The sequence below is a fragment of the Mustela erminea genome, chromosome 7, assembly GCF_009829155.1.
Source record: "Mustela erminea isolate mMusErm1 chromosome 7, mMusErm1.Pri, whole genome shotgun sequence".
Lineage (NCBI taxonomy): Eukaryota > Metazoa > Chordata > Mammalia > Carnivora > Mustelidae > Mustela > Mustela erminea.
Window position 1 is genome coordinate 48,166,363 of NC_045620.1, and position 19,401 is coordinate 48,185,763.

Sequence of the window (19,401 nt, forward strand, 5' to 3'; positions counted from 1 at the left end):
TTCTGGCGGCGGGGGGCTCTCAAATATATTTGCTTCTTGTCAAGGTAATATTCAGGTCAGCAGCCAGTGGACAGCAGAACAAGGAAGAGTTTATCAAACAGTGCTCAAACAAATAAATAGATAAGTAAGTAAGTAAATAAGGGGAGAAGAACTCGAGATCATCCCTGCTTTTTGCAATGGCATATTTGTTCTCTGAGAGTTATCACACCATGACTCTTCTCTATGTCGTGTGATGTCAATGGCAATGGGGATGGAGAGAGGCCAGGAGGGCGAAGTTCCCAGGAAATAGCCTGAAGCCCCCAGGGCAGTTCGACCTGCTTTACCGCCAAGGCTTTTGGAGGTTTCCCCTTCTTATTAAAATAGCCAACATGATAGAGCCCTGTGTGCCAGGCTCTGCTAGGTTCTTCTGTACCTTTTATAATAACCTGATGTATTTACTATTATATGGATTTTACAGATGAGGTAACTAAGACTCAGAAGGTGAAGCAGCTGCCAAGCAACTGTGGAAAGGCAGCTCCATGTCTGACTCTGCTGTGCAGCTCTCCTACTCTTCATGGCAGCCCCTGGCCCCACAGCGACACCAGAATGGACCAGCCTGGAGATCTAGACTCAGTGGGAATGGTCTACCTAGCTACCTGTCCTGGAACATACACAGCATCCTGGGGCATGGAGTCTCACCTGCTAGATGACCTCCCGGTCCCTTCCCGCTTTGGGGAGCAATAGCACCCTGCTTCAGGTTTCCAATCAGAAGCAAATCATGATGAGCAATGGTTTTGACCAGACTGGTGAGTGGTCTGTGCAGGCCCAAGAGAACTGGGGTCAAGGAAGAGCCTATGAAGTTCATCTGTGAGGGAGGGGTAGTAAAGACAAGGTAGGGTAAAGGGGTAGATTAAAAGCTGCAGCCAGGAAATTCCCAGTCTCCAGACTCCTCACCCCACACCAGCAGAGCCATACTGCCTGCAGTGATAAGATACATTCTCCCTCTGTTTCCTGCTATTTTTTTCCCCTGGGAGCAGCCTGACAAAGAATTTCCAAGGCTGGTTGGCAACAACTAGGCAGTTGTGCACTCACAGACAGCCCCCTCTAGCCTGCCACCATATCACCCACACACCACACAGCTTGGGTTGATCTAAGACACATCTCATGCCCTTGCCACTGTGACTGCTCCAACAGTGGCCCTGCTACCAGGTTTAGCCTATGAGTCAGAAGGCCAGGTGTGCTGGGCTTTTGGGAAAGATGCTTATTCTTTCTTAAGCACCAATTACTAATGAGGCTGACTTGTTTTCCTCTGAAGGGTGCAGCAGCAAGTGAGAAGGTGGCCTGGGCCCATGCAGGTGGGAGATGCTGCGTTGCAGTCCTCAATGTTCTCATACTTGCACCCACGTAACTCTGGACTGTCAGTGCCCTGGGTGCCAGTCATGGAAAGGGGCAAAAGGGCAGCCAAATCTGTCCCATAGGAAGCTCTGTGCTTATTTCTCCACACCCTTCATCCATCCATCCATCGATCCATCCGTCTGTCTAACCAAATGGCTTTATTGAGGTATAATTGACTATAATAAAGGGCACAATGTGATGAGCTTTGATGTGTGTCACCTGTGAGATCACCACTCTACTCCATAAAATGAACACATCTGTCACCCAAAGTTTCCTCATGTCCCTTTACATTTCCTCCCATGCACCCACCCTTATTTCATGGACATACACAGACTCCATATTTCTTATAATTTCAGGCTATAACTGGGAACCTCATTTTCCCTTCTTTTATTGACCAAAATGAGGCTCCTATTTTTCATTTTTCCTGTGAACATAACCAGCCCACCATATATATCATTATTCCATGGATAATCAGGGTCCCTATTTTCCTCTTAGCCCATGATTGTAACTGACAATATAATCTCCTATTATTCTATGGAAATAAATAGGTTCTCTGTTTTCCTCTTGTTCTGTGGACATTATTGGGCCATATATAGAGCCAGGGCCTCTACTTACTTCCCTTTTATTTTAGGGACATAAATAGGTTTTAATTTATGAGATAATATAAAATATATGCATTGGTCTCTGCCTCTGGTTCCTGGCACAGAGCCCTGAAACCCTTGTAATTTCCTAAGTGGTAAGAGTACGAACAGCATCTTTAGTTATAATATTTGATTTTGGTCTTTGATCCTGGTTCCTGATACAGAGCTCCTAAAATCCTTGTATTTCCTGGGTGAAAGGAGTGCCTTTTGTTCTAATAAGGTGACTTTGAGTGAGCTCCTGGGTGGGGGGCTGGTCACCAGACAGAACAACCCGTGGTTAGAAACTTGGAATTTTCAGCCCTGCCCTCTATGCTTGTGAGAAGGGAGAAGGGTAAAAATGGAGTCAAAGATAGATCATTTCTTATACAATGAAGTCTCCATAAAATCTTAAAAATATAGGGTTTGGAAAGCTTCCAGGTTGGTCACCATGTAAAAGTGCTGGGAAAGTTGCCCTCCAGGATGGGACGTGGAAGTCTCACACCCATTCCCTCATACCTTGCCCGGCGCTTCCCTTCCATCTGGATGGTCATCTGTATGCTTTTACAATAAGCTGGGAAAAAGTGTTTTTCTGAGTTCTATGAGCCACTCTAGAAAATTAATTAAACCTAGAAAGGGAGTCATGGGAACCTTGGATTTATAGCCAGTCGGTCACTGAAGCCCAGTTGACAACCTGTACTTGCACCTAGTGTCTGAAGGTGGTGATAGGCAAACTAAGCCCTTCATCTGTGGGGTCTGAGGCTGTCTCCAGGTAGAGTGGACACGTAACTTGTGTTGGGGAGAATTGCTTGTGAGGAAAAACTCACATATTTGGTAGCCAGAAGTGTCAGAAAGTATGTTTTGTAAGATAGAAAAGGAGACTCCCCGGAGTTCCCAGGAGAACACAGGGAAGAGCTAGGGTTTTCCCTACACAGGTGGGAAGGTGGGAAGCTGAGTTTTCCCTTTTACCTACTTTCCCCCTTTTCCATGGAAACACACAGAGACCCCGCTTTCTTTTCACACTAATTCCCTCGACATGACTAGACTCCCTGTGTCTGCTATTAAATGGATATAATCAGCACCTCCCATCTTCATTATAGACTTTCATAGACTTAATCAGGCCATATGTTTCCCCCTTATTCCAGGGACATGACCATGTTTCCAATTTTCTTCTTATTCCTGAACACCTAGGGCCCTTATTTTCCCTTTATTCCTTGGGAAGCAATCAGACCTCATGCTTTTCCTTATTTCACAGGCACTAAAGGCCTCTTATTTTCTTCTTTATGCATGGACATGCCAAGTCCCCTGTTTTCTCTTCTTTCATGTATACAACTAGGGCTTTTTCTCACATTCTATGGACATAACCAGGGTTCCTATATTCTCCTTACCTCATGGACATAGCCATCCTCTCTATTTCTTTTTTTATGGACACAACGAAGCTGCCTAATTTTCTTTTATTCCACAGATATGACCAGAGAACTCTGCTCGTCCCCTTATTCCACTGACACAACGAAGCCCCCAACTTTCCCCACATTAAACAGGCACACCCTGTATTTTCTCCTCATTGAATGGAAATATCAGCCCTAATATTTTCCCTTTCTTTGGATTTTATCAGGCTCAGTATTTTTCTTTTAATTTATGGACATTGCTAGACACCTTATTTTCACTATATTCCATGGACATGACCAAGGTACCTAATTTCCCCTCATTTTATGGCCTTATATTACTGCCTTTTCTCACAATTGACTGTGGATATAACCAGGCTATTCATTTTCTCTTTATTCTATGATCTTAACCACTCCCCATGCTTATCCCTCATACCACAAACATTATTGGAATCTTATTTTCTCCTTGTTATGAACATAATCAAAACCACCATTTCCCCTCCAACTATGGAAACCATCTATCCTCCTGTACTTTTCCTCTGATTCATGCGTAAATGCTGATCCCTATCTTCAACTTATCCCATGAAATTTTTTTTTAATTTAGAATGAAAATTTATTTTGTTTTATTTTATTTTTATTTTTCAGCATATGCGATGGCATTTTATCCCATGAATTTTATCAGGTCTCCTATTTTTCACTTATTCCACAGACATAACCAGGATACTTGTTTTTCCTTTAAGCACAGAACTGATGAGGTCTCCTATTTCCCCTTATTCCCATGGATGTGTTTGTTTCTCCTTTTTCCTTCTCCAGGGACATGACCAGGGCCCCTGTCACCCTCCCTTCATGGAAATAATCACTCTTCCTATTTTTCCTGAATCCATAGTGTGGTAGGCTGAGTAATGGCCCCCTGGAACTTGTGAACATTGTTTTATGTGGTAAAGAAGGACTTTACAGATGTGATTAAGTTCAAGATCTTGAGATGGGCAGATCATTCTGGATTTTTTTGGTGGGCCTTAAATACCATCCATATATCCTTATAGGAGGGAGGCAGACAGAAGAGAAGGAGGGCATATAAAGCAGAGATGGAGTATTGTGGCTACAAACCAAGAGATGCTAGCAGGCGGTAGATTTTCCCTTGAAGCCTCTGGAGGGAATACAGCCCTACCAACATCTTGATTTTGGTCTAGTGAAAACGACTTCAGATTTCTAGCCTCCAGAATTATAAGACGATACATTTCTGTGGTTTAAACCACCAAATTCATGTGAATTTGTTACAAAACCATAGGAAACTAATATACATGGATACACTTGTACTCCCCAATTTTCTTCATATTCTGTAGACAAGTTAGTGGGTTGAATTGTGTTCCTCAAAAATATATATGCAAGTCATAGCTCCTAGTACCTATGAATGTGAACTAATTTGGATATTGAGTCTTCACAGACATAATTAAGTTAAGGATCTCAAGATGAGATCACCTTGGATTGAGGGTAGGACCCAAATCCAATGACTGGCATTCTTAAGAGAAAGGAGGGAGGGATTTGAGACAAAGAGACAAATGAGAAGGCCATGTGGAGAGAGGCAGAGATTGTTATGCCACCATAAGCCAAAGAACTCCAGGTGTGACAGATATGGTCCCTTTTTCTGTTTAATTGTATGGGGAGAACCATGGTCTATATATTTTTTCTTATTCCATGCAAATTACTGGGAATTCATTTTTCCCTTACTTTTTGGAGATAGGCACACTGCTTATTACTTTAAGTAGATCATTTTTTTATGTATTTGGCCCCATCTTCATAGATTTTCCAATACGGTCCATTGAATATTACTTTGCCTTCTTCAGGTCCACAGGGTATATCTCGGGTTTCCAGGCCAGTCTGTATGCACATCAGTCAGAATCCTTATGCATCTATGTGACAGTGGTGCTCCTGCAGCTCTGGCTCAGGTTGTTCAAAGCAGCCAGTTCCATCAGATGGACAAGTCCTACAAGGCAGGCTTTGAGGGTCAGGGAGGATATTGTAACAAGTCCTAGTAGGATTTTCACACTAGAGGGTGATCTTATCCCTGGGCAGTTGGGGTCTGACAGACCATGGGCTTCTGCGTGTACATTCAGAGTCATGGAAGAATCCCCTAGAGGATGTTTCTGAGCTCTGGATGATGCCTGACCTGGGAACAGGTTGTTTGGTACTGGATTTAGTCTCCACCACAAACCAAGATTGGTAGTTTTTCCTATTCTTACATTACAGATGAAGAAACTGAGACTCAGAGATTAACTGTCTCTCCGAATCACCCAGCAAGAGATATGAACCCAGGAGATTCAGATTGCAAGGTGGTGCTGCATGTGTGCTGCTTCCTGAAGACTAAGGTCCTATTTATTTTTGAACATTTTAACCTTTATTTTGTGGAATTTAAGAAACAAAACAGATGAACATAGGGGAAGGGAAAGAAAAATAAAATAAGATGAAAACCCAGAAATTGCACTACTAAGATACCCCAAAGATACAGGTGTAACGAGTTGAAGGGGCACCTGAATCCCAATGTTCATAGCAGCAATGTCTACAATAGTCAAATTGTGGAAGGAGCCCAGATGTCCTTCAACAGATGAATTGGTAAAGACGATGTGGTTTATATATGCAATGGAATATTACTCAGCCATCAGAAAGGATGGATACTTATCATTCACATCAACATAGATGGAACTGGAGGGTATTATGTTATGTGAAATAAGTCAATTGGAGAAAGATAAACATATAGTTTCACTGATATGTGGAATATAAGAAATAGCACAAAAAATCATAGGAGAAGGGAGGGAAAAACTGAAAGGGAAATCATCAGAGAGGGAGAAAAACCATGATAGACTATTAACTATAGGAAACAAACTGAGGTTGCTGTAGGGAATGTGGGTGTGAAATGGAGTAACAGGGTGGTGGGCATTGGGGAAGGCATATGATGAGGTGAGCAGTGGGTGTCATATGCAACTGATGAATTGTTGAACACTACATCTGAAACTACAGATGTATTATGTGTTGGCTAATTGAATTTAAATTAAAAAAATAAGATGAAAACATAGAGGGAGGCAAATCATAAGAGACTCAACTCTAGGAAACAAACTGAGAACTGCTGAAGGGAATTCTATCCCTGAAACTAATAATACAGGGTATGTTAACCAAATTGAATTTAAACAAAAAAATTAAAAAAATTAACCTTTATTTTACAATAATTTCAGACTTACAAAAAGGGTACAAAAATAGAAAAAAAAATGTTCACCCCACTTGCCCAAATGTTAGCATCTCATGTAAGTACAGTGCAACGGTAAAAACTAGGAAGTTAACATTGGTGCAGTGCTATGAACTGATCTACAGATTTGATTCACATTTCATTAATTGTCCCACTAATTCTTTTTTTTTTCTGTGGCAGGACCCCATTTAATATCCCACCTTAAAAGTTTTTAAACTGGGGAGCTATTACAGGCTTCTGGATGCAGGCGATGGGTTCAGGGCATGTTACCCCCAAATACGGCACTTTGGTGCATTGAAGATCTTAAGCCTAAGGAGTTTGAGAAAATGGTGAAGCAGGAAGGACACTCTGATCATCCCCCACCCCCCACCCGGAGCCGTTCTTCCCTGAAAACAGAAGACAAATTGCCCATGTGAAAGGAAACTTCCATGTACCAGGAAGAGGGAGGACATCCTTATCCCCAGAGATGGGGGATAAGGCTGTATAAGCAAACCTTGTTTTTTCTCCACTGTTTATTACTCCTAGTCAGAACACCTTGTCTTGTTTATTCTTCACACATTTACTGTTTCTTTGTCTACAGAATATATAAGCTTTTTGTTCTGGCCACTTCTTCATGTCCTCATTTTCTTGTGACGCCTCCCATGCATATATAAACCATCAATAAAACCTGTATGCTTTTCTTCTATTAGTTTAATTCTTAGGTCCAACCGGAGACCCCAAGAGGGCTGAAGAGAATTTTTTCCTGCCCCAAATTAGCAACACCTAACCCTCAGGGGTCTTCAGGATTAATTTCTGAATAAGGATCAGAGTTTATTCCCCCCTCACAGGGAAGCTAATATTACCTCACAAAGGTCTACTAGGGTCACACCAAGATAGCAAGAGCTAGTGCCAGGGCCTGCAGGTACAGTGGGATCCAGCCAGCAGAAATCTATGTTGATAAAGGAGGCAGGAGAGTAAAGAGAACCCATCTCTGAACGAGGCACAGGGCATAGTTGATGGCTGGGTTAGACAGGTAGAACCCACGATAGGTAAGTAGAATATATCAAACCCTGTTCCATATCCTGATTCCTCATATCCCAGTTCAAATACAATTTCCTCTGTAAGTTTTCAGTTCACACCAATGACATTTCTCTGTTCAATATACTTCTTACCACACAGCACTGTAAAGCTCTGTTCTGGGGGCTTTCTTCCTGATAGTTATGAAGGCAGGGAGAGGGTTTTGTCCATCTTGCAGTTGTTTAGAAATTATACTTGCCTGCATAATGGAAGAATGAAGTGGGTATTATAAATATGTGGAAAATGTACAGACCTGAAAGAGAGTTGAGCACCCATGCAGGGAGATTTCCTGGGTTGGTCCTTTGGTTGGATTGGGGGCAGAAGCTTGGAAGGACGAGGCTGGGGTCTCAATCTCTGCTTAACCTGGGCAAGCCTATAGGACAAGAGGCACTGCGGGAGGGTGAGTGTGCTGCAGTCTGACTCCAACCCCACCCTGGCAGGTGCAGTGAATAGGAGGTTTCCGAGGCTGCAAGATGGGAGTTGGATGCTGGAGGAACGCTCTGTGGCTGTTGGCTGCCCTGGTCCTGGCAGCCAAACTAGGTCATTTTCAAAGATGGGAAGGCTTCCAGGAGAAGTCCATGAGCAAGGCAAATATGAATTCAACACTCCAGTTCTTCATGGAAACCTACAACAATGCTAGCAATGACACCTACTTATTTCAAGTCGACAAGCTACTTCGAAGTCAGATGCAGGTTTGTGTCTCAGTTTCTCTGCATGTGGGCAATGTCCACGTGGACATTCAGGGATGCGGTATGGTTCCCAGAGAGAACCAAGTGATGGTTTCACCAAGGTTGTGGGGAGGCTTCATTTGGGATGAGCATGCTTTGGAGTGATTTGGACCCAGACTTGCCTTTGCCACACTTTCAAAAAGTTTGCCGAATGACTGGAATGAAACCTTAACTCTGTTACTCTTGGTCTGAAGTAAAAACAGTTTCTGAGGTTCTCAGCTATTCTTTCTTGAAAAGAATTGCCTTTTGCTCTGAAATTAGTCCTACCAGAGTGACAGCCAATGAGGATGACTTCGTTTCCTTTAATAGTCTGCTTTGGTGAAATAGAAACATTTTCTGTAGGTTCCCCCTCAACATAGTCTTTCAGTGTCCAGGGCTGTAAAGTCTCAGCTTTCTAGCTGTATTCTAAAGGAATCTGGAATTGCACAGGGCATATTTTCGGGCGAAAGGGAGAAGAGGGAGTGAGGAACAGACTTCAACCAGATCATCTCTCTTTTTATGTGTTTTGCACACAAAGTTTCTTTGAAATACACCAATTGAAGATGACAAGGAAAGAGAAGTTGTTTGAAAACCACTTTCGTGGGTCCAACTTCCCTTCAAGTTTACATAGTAAACAATATGTAAGTTAGAGTGGAGGCAATAGCACGTTTTAGTTCAATTAACCTGATTTTGGGGGAAAAAAAATGACAGGAGTAAAGGTCTCTGGCTAGAAGAGAGAGGCAGGAGGCAGTGGAAACAGGCGAAACCAGCAAGGCCGGGGCACAGAAAGGGGCAGTCAGTCTTAGTGTGACACAAAGTAGGCCTGACATCATAGTGTGGACATCAGTCTGTCCCTGTTTCAGTCACATACTCTTGCCCCAAGATGGTGGCTCATGCGGCCCACGAACACTGAGGTGACTTGGCCACAAGGTGGCGGCTAATGACCAAAGTTCTTGCCAACTTGGCTTGTTCTCCCAGGTCCACGTTCCCAAGGATAAATCTGAGACTCCCAAGAGGGCTGTCTTGTGCAGTCAGTCCATTATCATTAACAGTTAACTCTAGAAGAATAGTTTATGAGCTATTAATGTCATTCAGAAGGATAAAGGAACAGAGTGTGTGTGCCCCTTGGAAGCCAGGGGAACCTAGGTCCTTCCGCCGCTTGATGGTGTGTGTCCTAATACCTCACAGAGGGGTATAGGAGGAGGGCCTGATGTGCTACATGCACCCAGGTTCCAGGTCCCTCTCATTGTGAGATCTATGTCAAGAGCTATTCATACTCTCCAGGCCTGTTTCTTCACCTGCAAGTGGACAGGATAAGAGTAAAGCAGCACTCGTGAAAATATTTGTATGAGTATGATGATTCCTCTTATTACCTGGCAATCCAGTCTAATAATGAGTACAAAAACACTTTGCACACTGGAATGTCAGTAAAATTTATGGCCAGTATTTTAGATTTTTCATATCTATGGAGTATGCTGTGCGAAAGCTCTGCAAGATGCCAACACCTGGATGGAACTGTCCTTTGACAAAGATAAAGGAGCCCTGCATCCTGAGGTTCTTCAGGTGGCAGTTGCTGGGACCAGGATGGCCATAATGCCCTCAAGCCTCCTTCTCCTGCAACCACCCTGAGTTTTTCTGGGGGCAGTTTCCTCAAGAGGGCAGTGTGGGCGCTCTCTCCCTTTACCACCACCAGGGAGAGTACAAAGCCCTCTCCTTTGGTTTGACCCTGATGAAGGGACAAGGAAGCAAGAACTTCCAGGAGCTTCTCCCCTCCCCAGGGTAGAGCTCTCTTTCCCACGTGTTGACTTGAGGGACCCAGGCATTTCCAGTAGAGGATATGAATCCCCAAAGCATTTGTTGGAGTTCCACTGCAGGGTGTGGGTCCTGCCACAAAGGGCTTTCCCAGTCTCCCTGCCTTCAGAGTCCTTACAGCCTGGCACTCAATCATGAACGAAACAAGACAGAGCCCAGCAGCTGGAAATAGCCCTAGTGTGTGTTCTCTATGGTTTACACATTCACTGTTTGCGTACAGCCTAGGAGGAAATTGGCACTGTTCTCCCCATCTTCTAGATGAGGAAACTGAGTCAGGGAGGTGGCAGGGCTTGGTCACGGAGACAGAGTTGGCAGCTGTAAAGGCAGAACTCGAGCACAATTCTTCTGTTTTCTGTTCCATTGCTTTCCTAATTCCATAGCTGCTTCAGAGTAATGGTCCCCACACTTTGTTAAAACACTTAATAATTCCTTATAGTTTATTTTAAAATTTGCTTTGTGCTTTCAGTAAGATGCATGCTTCTCTGTAGCGCATGTAACAACAACTTGAGCTGGCCCAATTATTATTATTATTATTATTATCTGTAGCTGAAGAAAGGGAGGCTGCTGGGCATTTGCTCAAGGGTGCAGTGCTGGTAGGAGGGAAACAAATGCCCCAAATCAATTCAGTTTCTACTCCTGTTTTTTAGCTGTGTTGCTAAATTGCTTTCCTTCAGGTTGGCTGAGAAGGAGAGTAGGGAGGGAGGACATTGGGTGAAGCCAAGGGACAAGATGCACCCCTATGCATTCTGGGGATCATGTGTATAGATATGGGGTGTTCTGGGGCTTCTGGGCAGCCAAACTCAATGTCTTGCCAGTCCTTCATCCTGAGGACGCAAGGGAGACAGGTGAGAAACCCTCTATGGCTGCAAAAGTGAAGGCAGTCCAGAGCAAGGGGAAGGACTCTGCACATGCTGAGGGTCGACCAAGGGCTTCAGCTGATACTGTGCATCCTCCCTCTGGGAGAGGAGGGAGACATGTTTTAGTGTATGAGCTCTGGAAACAGGGAGTGTGGGTCCTGGGGCTTCATGGCCTAGCTTTTCCTGGAGAAGTTCAGCAACTGGATGCTGGGAGCCGACACTAACCGTGCCACTCTTTCTCGGTAGCTCACAACTGGAGTGGAATATATGATATCTGTGAAGATTAGCCGGACCAAATGCAAAAGAAACAGCTCAAGAAATTCATGCCCCATTCAAAGCAAAAAGAAGCTGAAAAAGGTGTGTGGTGACAGTAATTTGAGCAGGGACTTGTGATCAAAGGGGGAAAAGTAAAATTTTAAAAAGTATTTGGACATCGACAGCTTTTCTAACTGTATGGATATGGGCCTTCAGGCTGCCCAGTGCCATTGGAGGTGTCCAGAGGTGGGAGGAAGGTTCTCTGATTGGGCAGTCTCTTCACCCTGAGCTGTCATAGCCCTGACTGCCTTCCCCTGGCAGTCCTGCCCCTGACCTTCAGGTGGAAATGGTTTACTTTCCCTGGGGCTTTGCTCTGGTCTCAGCTCATACTCTCTTGTCCCTGGGAATTATCTAGTTTCTTTCTTGTCTTCCAACTTCTGCTCATCTTTTCTGGCTTTTCCCAGTCTATCCTGGTGCAACCACCTGCAAGCTGGTGTAGACAGAAGGGACACTCTGTTCCTGAGTGCAGAAGCAGGAGGACAGTAGGTAATGCTGCTACTGCAGGCTGTCCTGCCCAGATTTCATCTCAGAATCCTGTTGGGCTGTAGGCTCCAGGTGCACCTGTTCCAGGTCCCAAGTGACTGGACAGGGGGCGTCCAGGGTGACATCCCTGTTCAGGCTGACCCCACTCTGCCCAACCATGTGACTGCAGACATGGGGACTGGTCCAGATTCCCCCAGATAAAGGCTTGTTGGGGGGCAGGAGCTTTTTGTTCACCTTCAAAAAATATTTCCCTGAAAGCTGTTTTCTTTCTCCTTCGACAGAGTTTCATTTGTGATTTTTTGGTGTACACTGTGCCCTGGATGAACTATTACCAACTCTGGAACAACTCTTGTCTGGAGGCTTGAATGCACTGGTGCAAAGATATTTGTTGAAAACTTAGATGGTCATACTGTGCACTTTCTATTAGACTTCTAAGGACCTCTTCCCCCTCAACAGGGTCTCCATACACCTGCTCATACTTGTGCACACATGCACACTCACACATGTGTACATGCACACTCACAACACACTCATGCACAAGCATAACCACACATACGCAGACACACACTCACACTCATGTACATGCTCACATGTTCACATGCTCACACTTACTCATGCACATATTCAGTGGCCCTTAGGGTGTTGGCTGCAATTTGAACAGAAGGATGTTAATTCTTTGGGGGAAACAGAGTTTTTCTACTTCAGTGCCTGTCTCTGAAGTTGTTGTGATTCAGGCACATTCTGACCCCTGGCCTGTGCTTGCAGAAGCTATGTTTCTTCCCTATACTCTCTGTGACTTACACATCTTTGTGAGTGTGGCTGTAGTCCCTAAGTTCACTAGTCTGGTAACTCAGTAGAAAGACCCTCAGGACTCAACACATAGTTGTACTCACAGCTATGACTTATTACAGTGAAAGGGGATAAGATAAAACCAGCAGAGGGAAGAGGCTAATGTGGAGAAGTTCCAGGGAATGAGGTGCAGGTTTCCAGAGTCCTTTCCTGGTGCAGTCAGATAGTATGCACTTAATTCCCCAGTAGTGAGTTATGATAACATGTATGAAATGTTTTTCCCAGGGAAGCTCATTACAGGCTCAGTGTCATGGGTTTTCCCTGGAGCTGCACACATAGGCAGTCTCTGCCTAGGATGTGTCCAAGCTTCAGACTCCCAGAAAGAAAAAAATGTATTCAGTATAAATCACATTGTATAAATAGTATAGACACAATGAGGTCCTCTCATCACTTAGAGATAGTTTTGTATCAGATTAGGGAACTGTTTGCCATCCATGTTCCCACACTTAACGAAGACCAACTTTACAAGTGGGGCTTTCCAAAGACCATTCTGGGCTGGCTGTGTGATCTCTTTTCTTCACAGAGAGTTCCTGAGCCTCCTAAGTGCTCACTGCTAGAGGAATAAGACCTATGGCGTTTTCCCTTATGTAACTCATAGTTGAGCAGATTAGGTGTACACTAGACCAGAAATGGGGAGCAGATGAACAGTGAGAACGTCCTCAGTGACCAGACCCACCAGCACACTTCTAATGGCAGCTCGAAAGAGGATTTGCAAAGGGAAAGAGTAAACACACAAATAAGAACCTCAGATTCACCTGAGTGACTTGAGAGAGAAGGGAGAGCAGAGGTGCAGTGTTAGAGGTGGTGAAATTTTCATGCAAGAGAGAAGGCAGAAACATCCAGTTTAGCAACTCTATTGTCACTGAGGGCTGAGTGGGTGACTTGCATGGGCCTGCTATCCTCACTTTCTCATTTGGTTATCATAACAACCTATGAAATAGCAACTCCCACCTTCATGTTACAGATAAAGAGTCTCTCTCCAGATCCTACCATCCTAGCTGAGTTTGACGTGTTGGTTGAGCTTTTACAAATGGAATCATACAGTATATATTCTTTTGATTTTGGCTTCTTTCATTCAACATATTTCTGAATTTTTTCATGTTGTGTATAATTGTAGCTCACTTTAAGATTGTGTAGAATACTATTTTGTGATTATACCACACTACATTTATCCATTCTACTGATAATGAACTTTATGGTAGTTTCTAGTTTCTAAAGAATAATAGATATTAAGAATAAATATGCATGTGTGTGTCTAATGGGAGACATATGCATGAGTTTCTGTGGAGCATACAGCTAAGGGTGGAATCATGGATAATAGGATATATGTACATTCAGCTTTAGCTAATTTACTCAAGATTTTTAAAATATTTTCAAATTTTTTACTTAATTTACCTCTCTAATGTTATTTAATTATTGATTTAAACCTTGTTCGGCTTCTTAGTTTTTACTTTTTAAAATATCTTTTGGTTATATGACCTAATTGTTTTATTTGTAGCTTTATTTATGTGATTTCAAATAATACTTTATTCTTTTGATAATATTTTACTAAACTTTATAACTTTGCTTTGAATTTTTAAAGTGAACTCTTCTTGCCCTACCCATTTGCTTTGCTTTTATGAATGGCAACTAGGAAGGATAGACACAAGGTAGGCCTCTGTGATGGGGGAGGGGAGTCCAGTCCCTGATGTCTAAGAGACCCAAGACAGATCTCCTTATAAGAGAGGCAGAGAAGGATTTAGCAGAGAATCATGGAAGAGAAGGTGTGCGATAACAGAGGCAGAGAGGGTAGTGATATGGCCACAGCCCAGCAAAGCCAGCAGCCACCAGAGGTTGGAAAAAGAAAAGAACAGATTCTCACCTAGAGCCTCTGTGGGGATCACAGTCCTGCCAACACCTTTGATTTCAGACTTTGTGGTTCCAGAACTGTATGAGAACAAGTCTCTACAGTTTGAGGTCAACAAGTTTGTGGACATTTGACAGCAGCTATAGGAAGTTTATACCCTGTGTTTCCTTTGTGCTTTGTAGCTCAGACTTGGAGATGAGGAAGAGGGAAACCTAGAAATGACAATAGGGGCAGATAAAAAAAGTCTCAGGAAAAACGTGCTCTCTCTGGCCAAAAGATCAGGATGGGGTACCCCATTGGAACAGAGAACATTTAGATAAGTGCTTTACTCCCTGCAAATACTGAAGGAAAAAATGAGGCTCTACAATCCCTTGACCCCCGACAAAGGGTGAGTAGGGAAAGTAGATATTCAACCTCTTGAGACTGTAATGAGGAGCCCAATACTCATGTTGAAATGGTGTCACAGAAAGCCAAGTAGGGTGCAGAGCTTTCACCTCATTGAGTGTTACGACCCCCCTGCTCCCCACACACATTCCCTGTGGTGATAGTGGAGGCCACATAGAGCCTGGAGTTCTGTTTTTCCCCACTGAGCCTGGGTTGGGGGTGGGGCAAAAGGCTGAGTTCCCATCCCACCCAGCTGTGATGAGGAATCTCCCTGACCTGTGTCAACAGAGGCTGAATGAGGAACCTAGCCTTCATTGCCCACTTGGGAGTGATGAGATGGTGTTCCTCTTCCCTATATAGCACTGTCAGAGGAGGCCTTCTAAGAGACATATAAGTGGGATCCAGAAGTACAATATGAAAACATCCAGGTTTTAATAGAAAATCACTTGTCCTACTAAGTAAAATGTCAACTTAAATGAGAAAAGAAAAGGAACAGATATTTACATAGAGATGAGACAGATCTTAAAATCATCTGATAAGGATTGTGGAAGAAGGGAAGATATCCTTTAACAGATGAATGGATAAAGAAGATGCGGTTCATATATACAAAGGAATATTACTCAGCCATCAGAAAGGATGGATACCCACCATTTGATAAGGATTTTAAAGCAGTCATCATAAAAAGGCTGCAATGATCAATTATCAACATGCCTCAAACAAATGAGTAAATGGGAAGTCTCAGCTAAAATACAGACAATCTCAGCAAAGAAATAGAAGATGTAAAGAAAAAAACAGGTGGAAATATTAGAATTAAAAAGTGAAATAACTGAAATACAAAATTAAATGTGTGGGCTCACTAGTGGAATGGGAGGAATAAAGGAAAAAAATAAATAAAGCAGAAGTGAGAATAATAGAAACTATCCAATCTGAATAATATTGAGAAAGTCGACTGAGTAGAAAAGAACAGAGCCTCAGAAACTGCTGAAACTATTACAAAATATCCAACACACTGGAATTGCAGAAAGATAGGAGAAAGGGGGACTAAAAAACTATTTGAAGACATCAAGATTGATCACTTTTCAAATTTGGCAAAAAACATAAACGTATAGTATCAAAGTGAATGTATGTTACTCAAATGTGTATTACTAAAGTGAGTAAATACTAAACAGGATAAACCCAATGAGATGTACAGCAAAATGCATCAGAGTTAAACTTCTGAAATTTAAAGATAAAGAAAACAATCTTGAAAGCAGTGAAAGAGAAAAGGCACCTTACCTATAGGGGGGAAACTCCAATTTGAATGACAACAGATTTCTCATAATAAACCATGGAGACTAGAAGTGTTACAATGTTGTTTAGGAGCCAAAAGAAAAGGAAACTGTCAATCCAGAATCCTGTATCCACCAAAAATATCCCTCAGGAATAAAGGGGAAATAAGTCATTCTCACATGGAAGGAAACTAGAGAATTTGCACCAGAAGACCCACCTTAAAATAACAGCTAAAAGAAGTTCTCTAAATATAAAGGAACTTTTTAAAAAAAGGATCTTAAAGTATCAGAAGAGAAAAACTTAAAAAGTAAAAATATAGGTACATACAATAATATTTCTTTCTCTTGAGTTTTCTAAATTATGTCTGATGGTTAAAGCAAAAATATATCATTTCCTGATGTGGTTCCCAATGTATACAGAAGAAATATTTAGGACATTTGTAAATGAGGAATAATAAAGGGGTATAAAGGGAGGTAAACTTCCTACATTTCATTCAAACTGGTAAGAAATCAGCACCAGTTGAATGACAAGTTATGTATTTATAATGTCAATGTATTTATAAAACAGAAACAAATTTATATATTTTTATATATTTATAAATTTATAAATTTGTATTTATAAATTTATATATTTTTATATATTTATAAAACAGAAACAAAACACAGAGAGAAGAAAAAATAAAATAATAGACATAATTCCTTTCAGCAATTACACTGAATGTGCAATCTACAGTAAATGGTCTAAATAAGCAAATTAAAAGACAAAGATTGGTGAAGTGGATTAAATAAAACATGACACAACTAAATGCTATCTACAAGAAACTTACTTCAAATATAATCATATGTGTGAGTTGAAAGTGAAAAGATGAAAAAGTTATATTATGTGAACATTAGAAGAAAGAGAGAGATGGGGCACCTGGGTGGCTCAGTGGGTTAAAGCCTCTGCCTTCAGCTCAGGTCATGATCCCAGGGTCCTGGGATCGAGTCCCGCATCAGGGTCTCTGCTTGGCAGGGAGCCTGCCTCCTCCTCTCTGCCTGCCTTTCTGTCTACTTGCGATCTCTGTCTGTCAAATAAATAAATAAAATCTTAAAAAAATAAAATAAAAATAAATAAAAAGTAAAAAATAAATTCTCACCTGGAGAACTAAAAAAAAAAAAAAGAAGAAGAAGAAGAAGAAGAAGAAAGCGAGAGAAGCTATATTAATATCAGATAAAGTAGATCTCAGAGCAAAGAAAATTACCAGGGATACAGAGGGACATTACAGAGGGAAAATAGTTTGGCAGTTTCTTTTTCAAAGAGAGAAAGTCCAAAAATATACTTTACTATATGGTGCAGCAATTGCACTCCTCAGAATTTAACCCAGAGAAATGAAAACTTACCTCCACACAAAACCTCATATATGATTGTTCACAGAAACTTTATTTGTAAAAGCTGAAAACAACAAACACATCCTAAAATAGGTAAATAATTAAACAAACTGTGATGGTATCGTATACCATGGAATACTACTCAACAATTAAACAAGTTACTGATAACATGAAACACATTGGATGGATTCCAAGGGCATCAAGGTCACATACTTGATTCCATTTATATAACGTTCTCAAAATGGTACAACCAAAGAGAGAATAAATTAGTGGCTTCAAGGAGTTTCAGATGGTGAAGAAAGGGAGTTGTGACTGTATAGGGGTTAGTTCAGAGCAACTTCATGATGACAGTATAGTTCTATATCTTGATTGTGATTACAGTCACACAAATCTACACAGATGACAAAATGACACACATGCAAACTATAACAGTGTCAATTTCCTGCTTGTGATATTTTTCTATAACTACAAAAGATGTGACCATGCAAGGAAAATAAATGAAGCATACAAGAGACCCCCCTGTACTATCTGATAAGTGTCTTCTTTTTGTTGTTTCAAAATAAATTAAAAAAACTTGGCCTGATAAATCCAAAAGAATCAATGGACATAAATGTTCTAACTTTCTTTTATTCTAGCCCAGGTTAATAAACTTTGCCTTCAGACAAAGCAGCCAAAACACCAGCAAATAGTTGTATGACTGATTAATATTAAAGTATTAATGCTACTGCCAGCATTCTTACTAATCATTACCATCCATTTGAATATTTGTTTTGTTAAGTAGTTTACATGCACTATCATCATTGATATTTATAACTACCCCCAAGAAATAGGTACTGTTATTTTCAATTAAAGATGAGGAAACTATGTTAACATTTTCCTGAATAGTTCATGGAGGGGAGTTTTATCTGAGCACCACCTGGAATGGGGTCTTGAGCATTCCAGAACTTTGGTAGGAAGTGTAGGAGGCAAAAATACTTTTCTTTCAAAGCTCCCGGCTCTCTCTATCTGGTAGAGACTTGATGTGTCTATTTTGAATCCCTGTACACAGTCCACATGTAGAAAGAGTACCCCGTTGACACTTTGCCTTTATCCTCCTACGTCTTATCTTACTATGCATGTCAGCTCCAAATGCAGCACCTACGCCCCTTCATCTCTGGCTGCCTTCTCTGCCCTCAAGCCACCCCATACCAGTGGTTTTGGGGAATTAATTTCTCCTATAGGAGCTTTTATGCAGTCAATGACTAACTGGGCTGTAGCATAAATACCTTACTCCCTCTCCCTTCAGGTAGATATGTGTGTGTGTGTGTGTGTGTGTGTGTGTGTGTGTAAGAGAAAGTTGTGATTGTGCACGCATGTGTGTGTAAGAATTAGAAAGTTGTGAGTGCACGCGTGCGTGTGTGTGTGTGTGTGTGTGTGTGTGTGTTTTATAATGTCCCTAAAGTTCCCCAGTAGTATTAAGCCATAAGGCTTTTTCCTCAGTTCCTGGGAATGAGATCTTTTTCTCCCCTGCTGGATGTGAATGAGGACAGATGTGACCCAGCTGGCAGCCCTCTGAGACCACATGGAAGAAGTGGAGTGGAGAGATGAAGTTGGTGACACTATTTGAAATCCTGAATCAAACTGTTGGCTTGGTGTGTGTATATGTTCAGTCCCCACTACTAATATGGCACCAGTGGAAAGGGAGTCCCTTTATAGTCTTCCTAGTTTCTCTCCACCTTCAATCATTTGTCTCTTGGAGGAATTATTCTGATGGGTCTATCTGGGATGAATATGTGCCCACATGGGCACATATTTCCCCTGGTAACTCCAAGTGAAGTCCTCTGTGAAGAGACGTGCCCTGAT

At 41.9% G+C, this 19,401-nt stretch overlaps 1 protein-coding gene across 1 annotated transcript; it reads left to right on the top strand.

Moving 5' to 3' along the window:
- Nucleotides 1-7,496: 7,496 nt before the first annotated feature.
- CSTL1 (cystatin like 1) lies at nucleotides 7,497-12,837 on the top strand. The gene is made up of 4 exons (XM_032353763.1): nucleotides 7,497-7,642; nucleotides 8,111-8,362; nucleotides 11,293-11,403; nucleotides 12,126-12,837. The coding sequence occupies exons 2-4, from the start codon at nucleotides 8,144-8,146 to the stop codon at nucleotides 12,207-12,209; spliced, it is 414 nt and encodes a 137-aa protein (XP_032209654.1). The 5' UTR covers nucleotides 7,497-7,642; nucleotides 8,111-8,143; the 3' UTR covers nucleotides 12,210-12,837.
- Nucleotides 12,838-19,401: the final 6,564 nt, after the last annotated feature.

Bases quoted from the DNA above. Each gene is read 5' to 3' on its own strand.
- CSTL1 (XM_032353763.1), top strand. From the start codon at position 8,144: ATGGGAGTTGGATGCTGGAGGAACGCTCTGTGGCTGTTGGCTGCCCTG. The intron at 8,363-11,292 runs GTTTGTGTCTCA...CTTTCTCGGTAG, and splicing joins TACTTCGAAGTCAGATGCAG to CTCACAACTGGAGTGGAATA. The intron at 11,404-12,125 runs GTGTGTGGTGAC...CTCCTTCGACAG, and splicing joins GCAAAAAGAAGCTGAAAAAG to AGTTTCATTTGTGATTTTTT.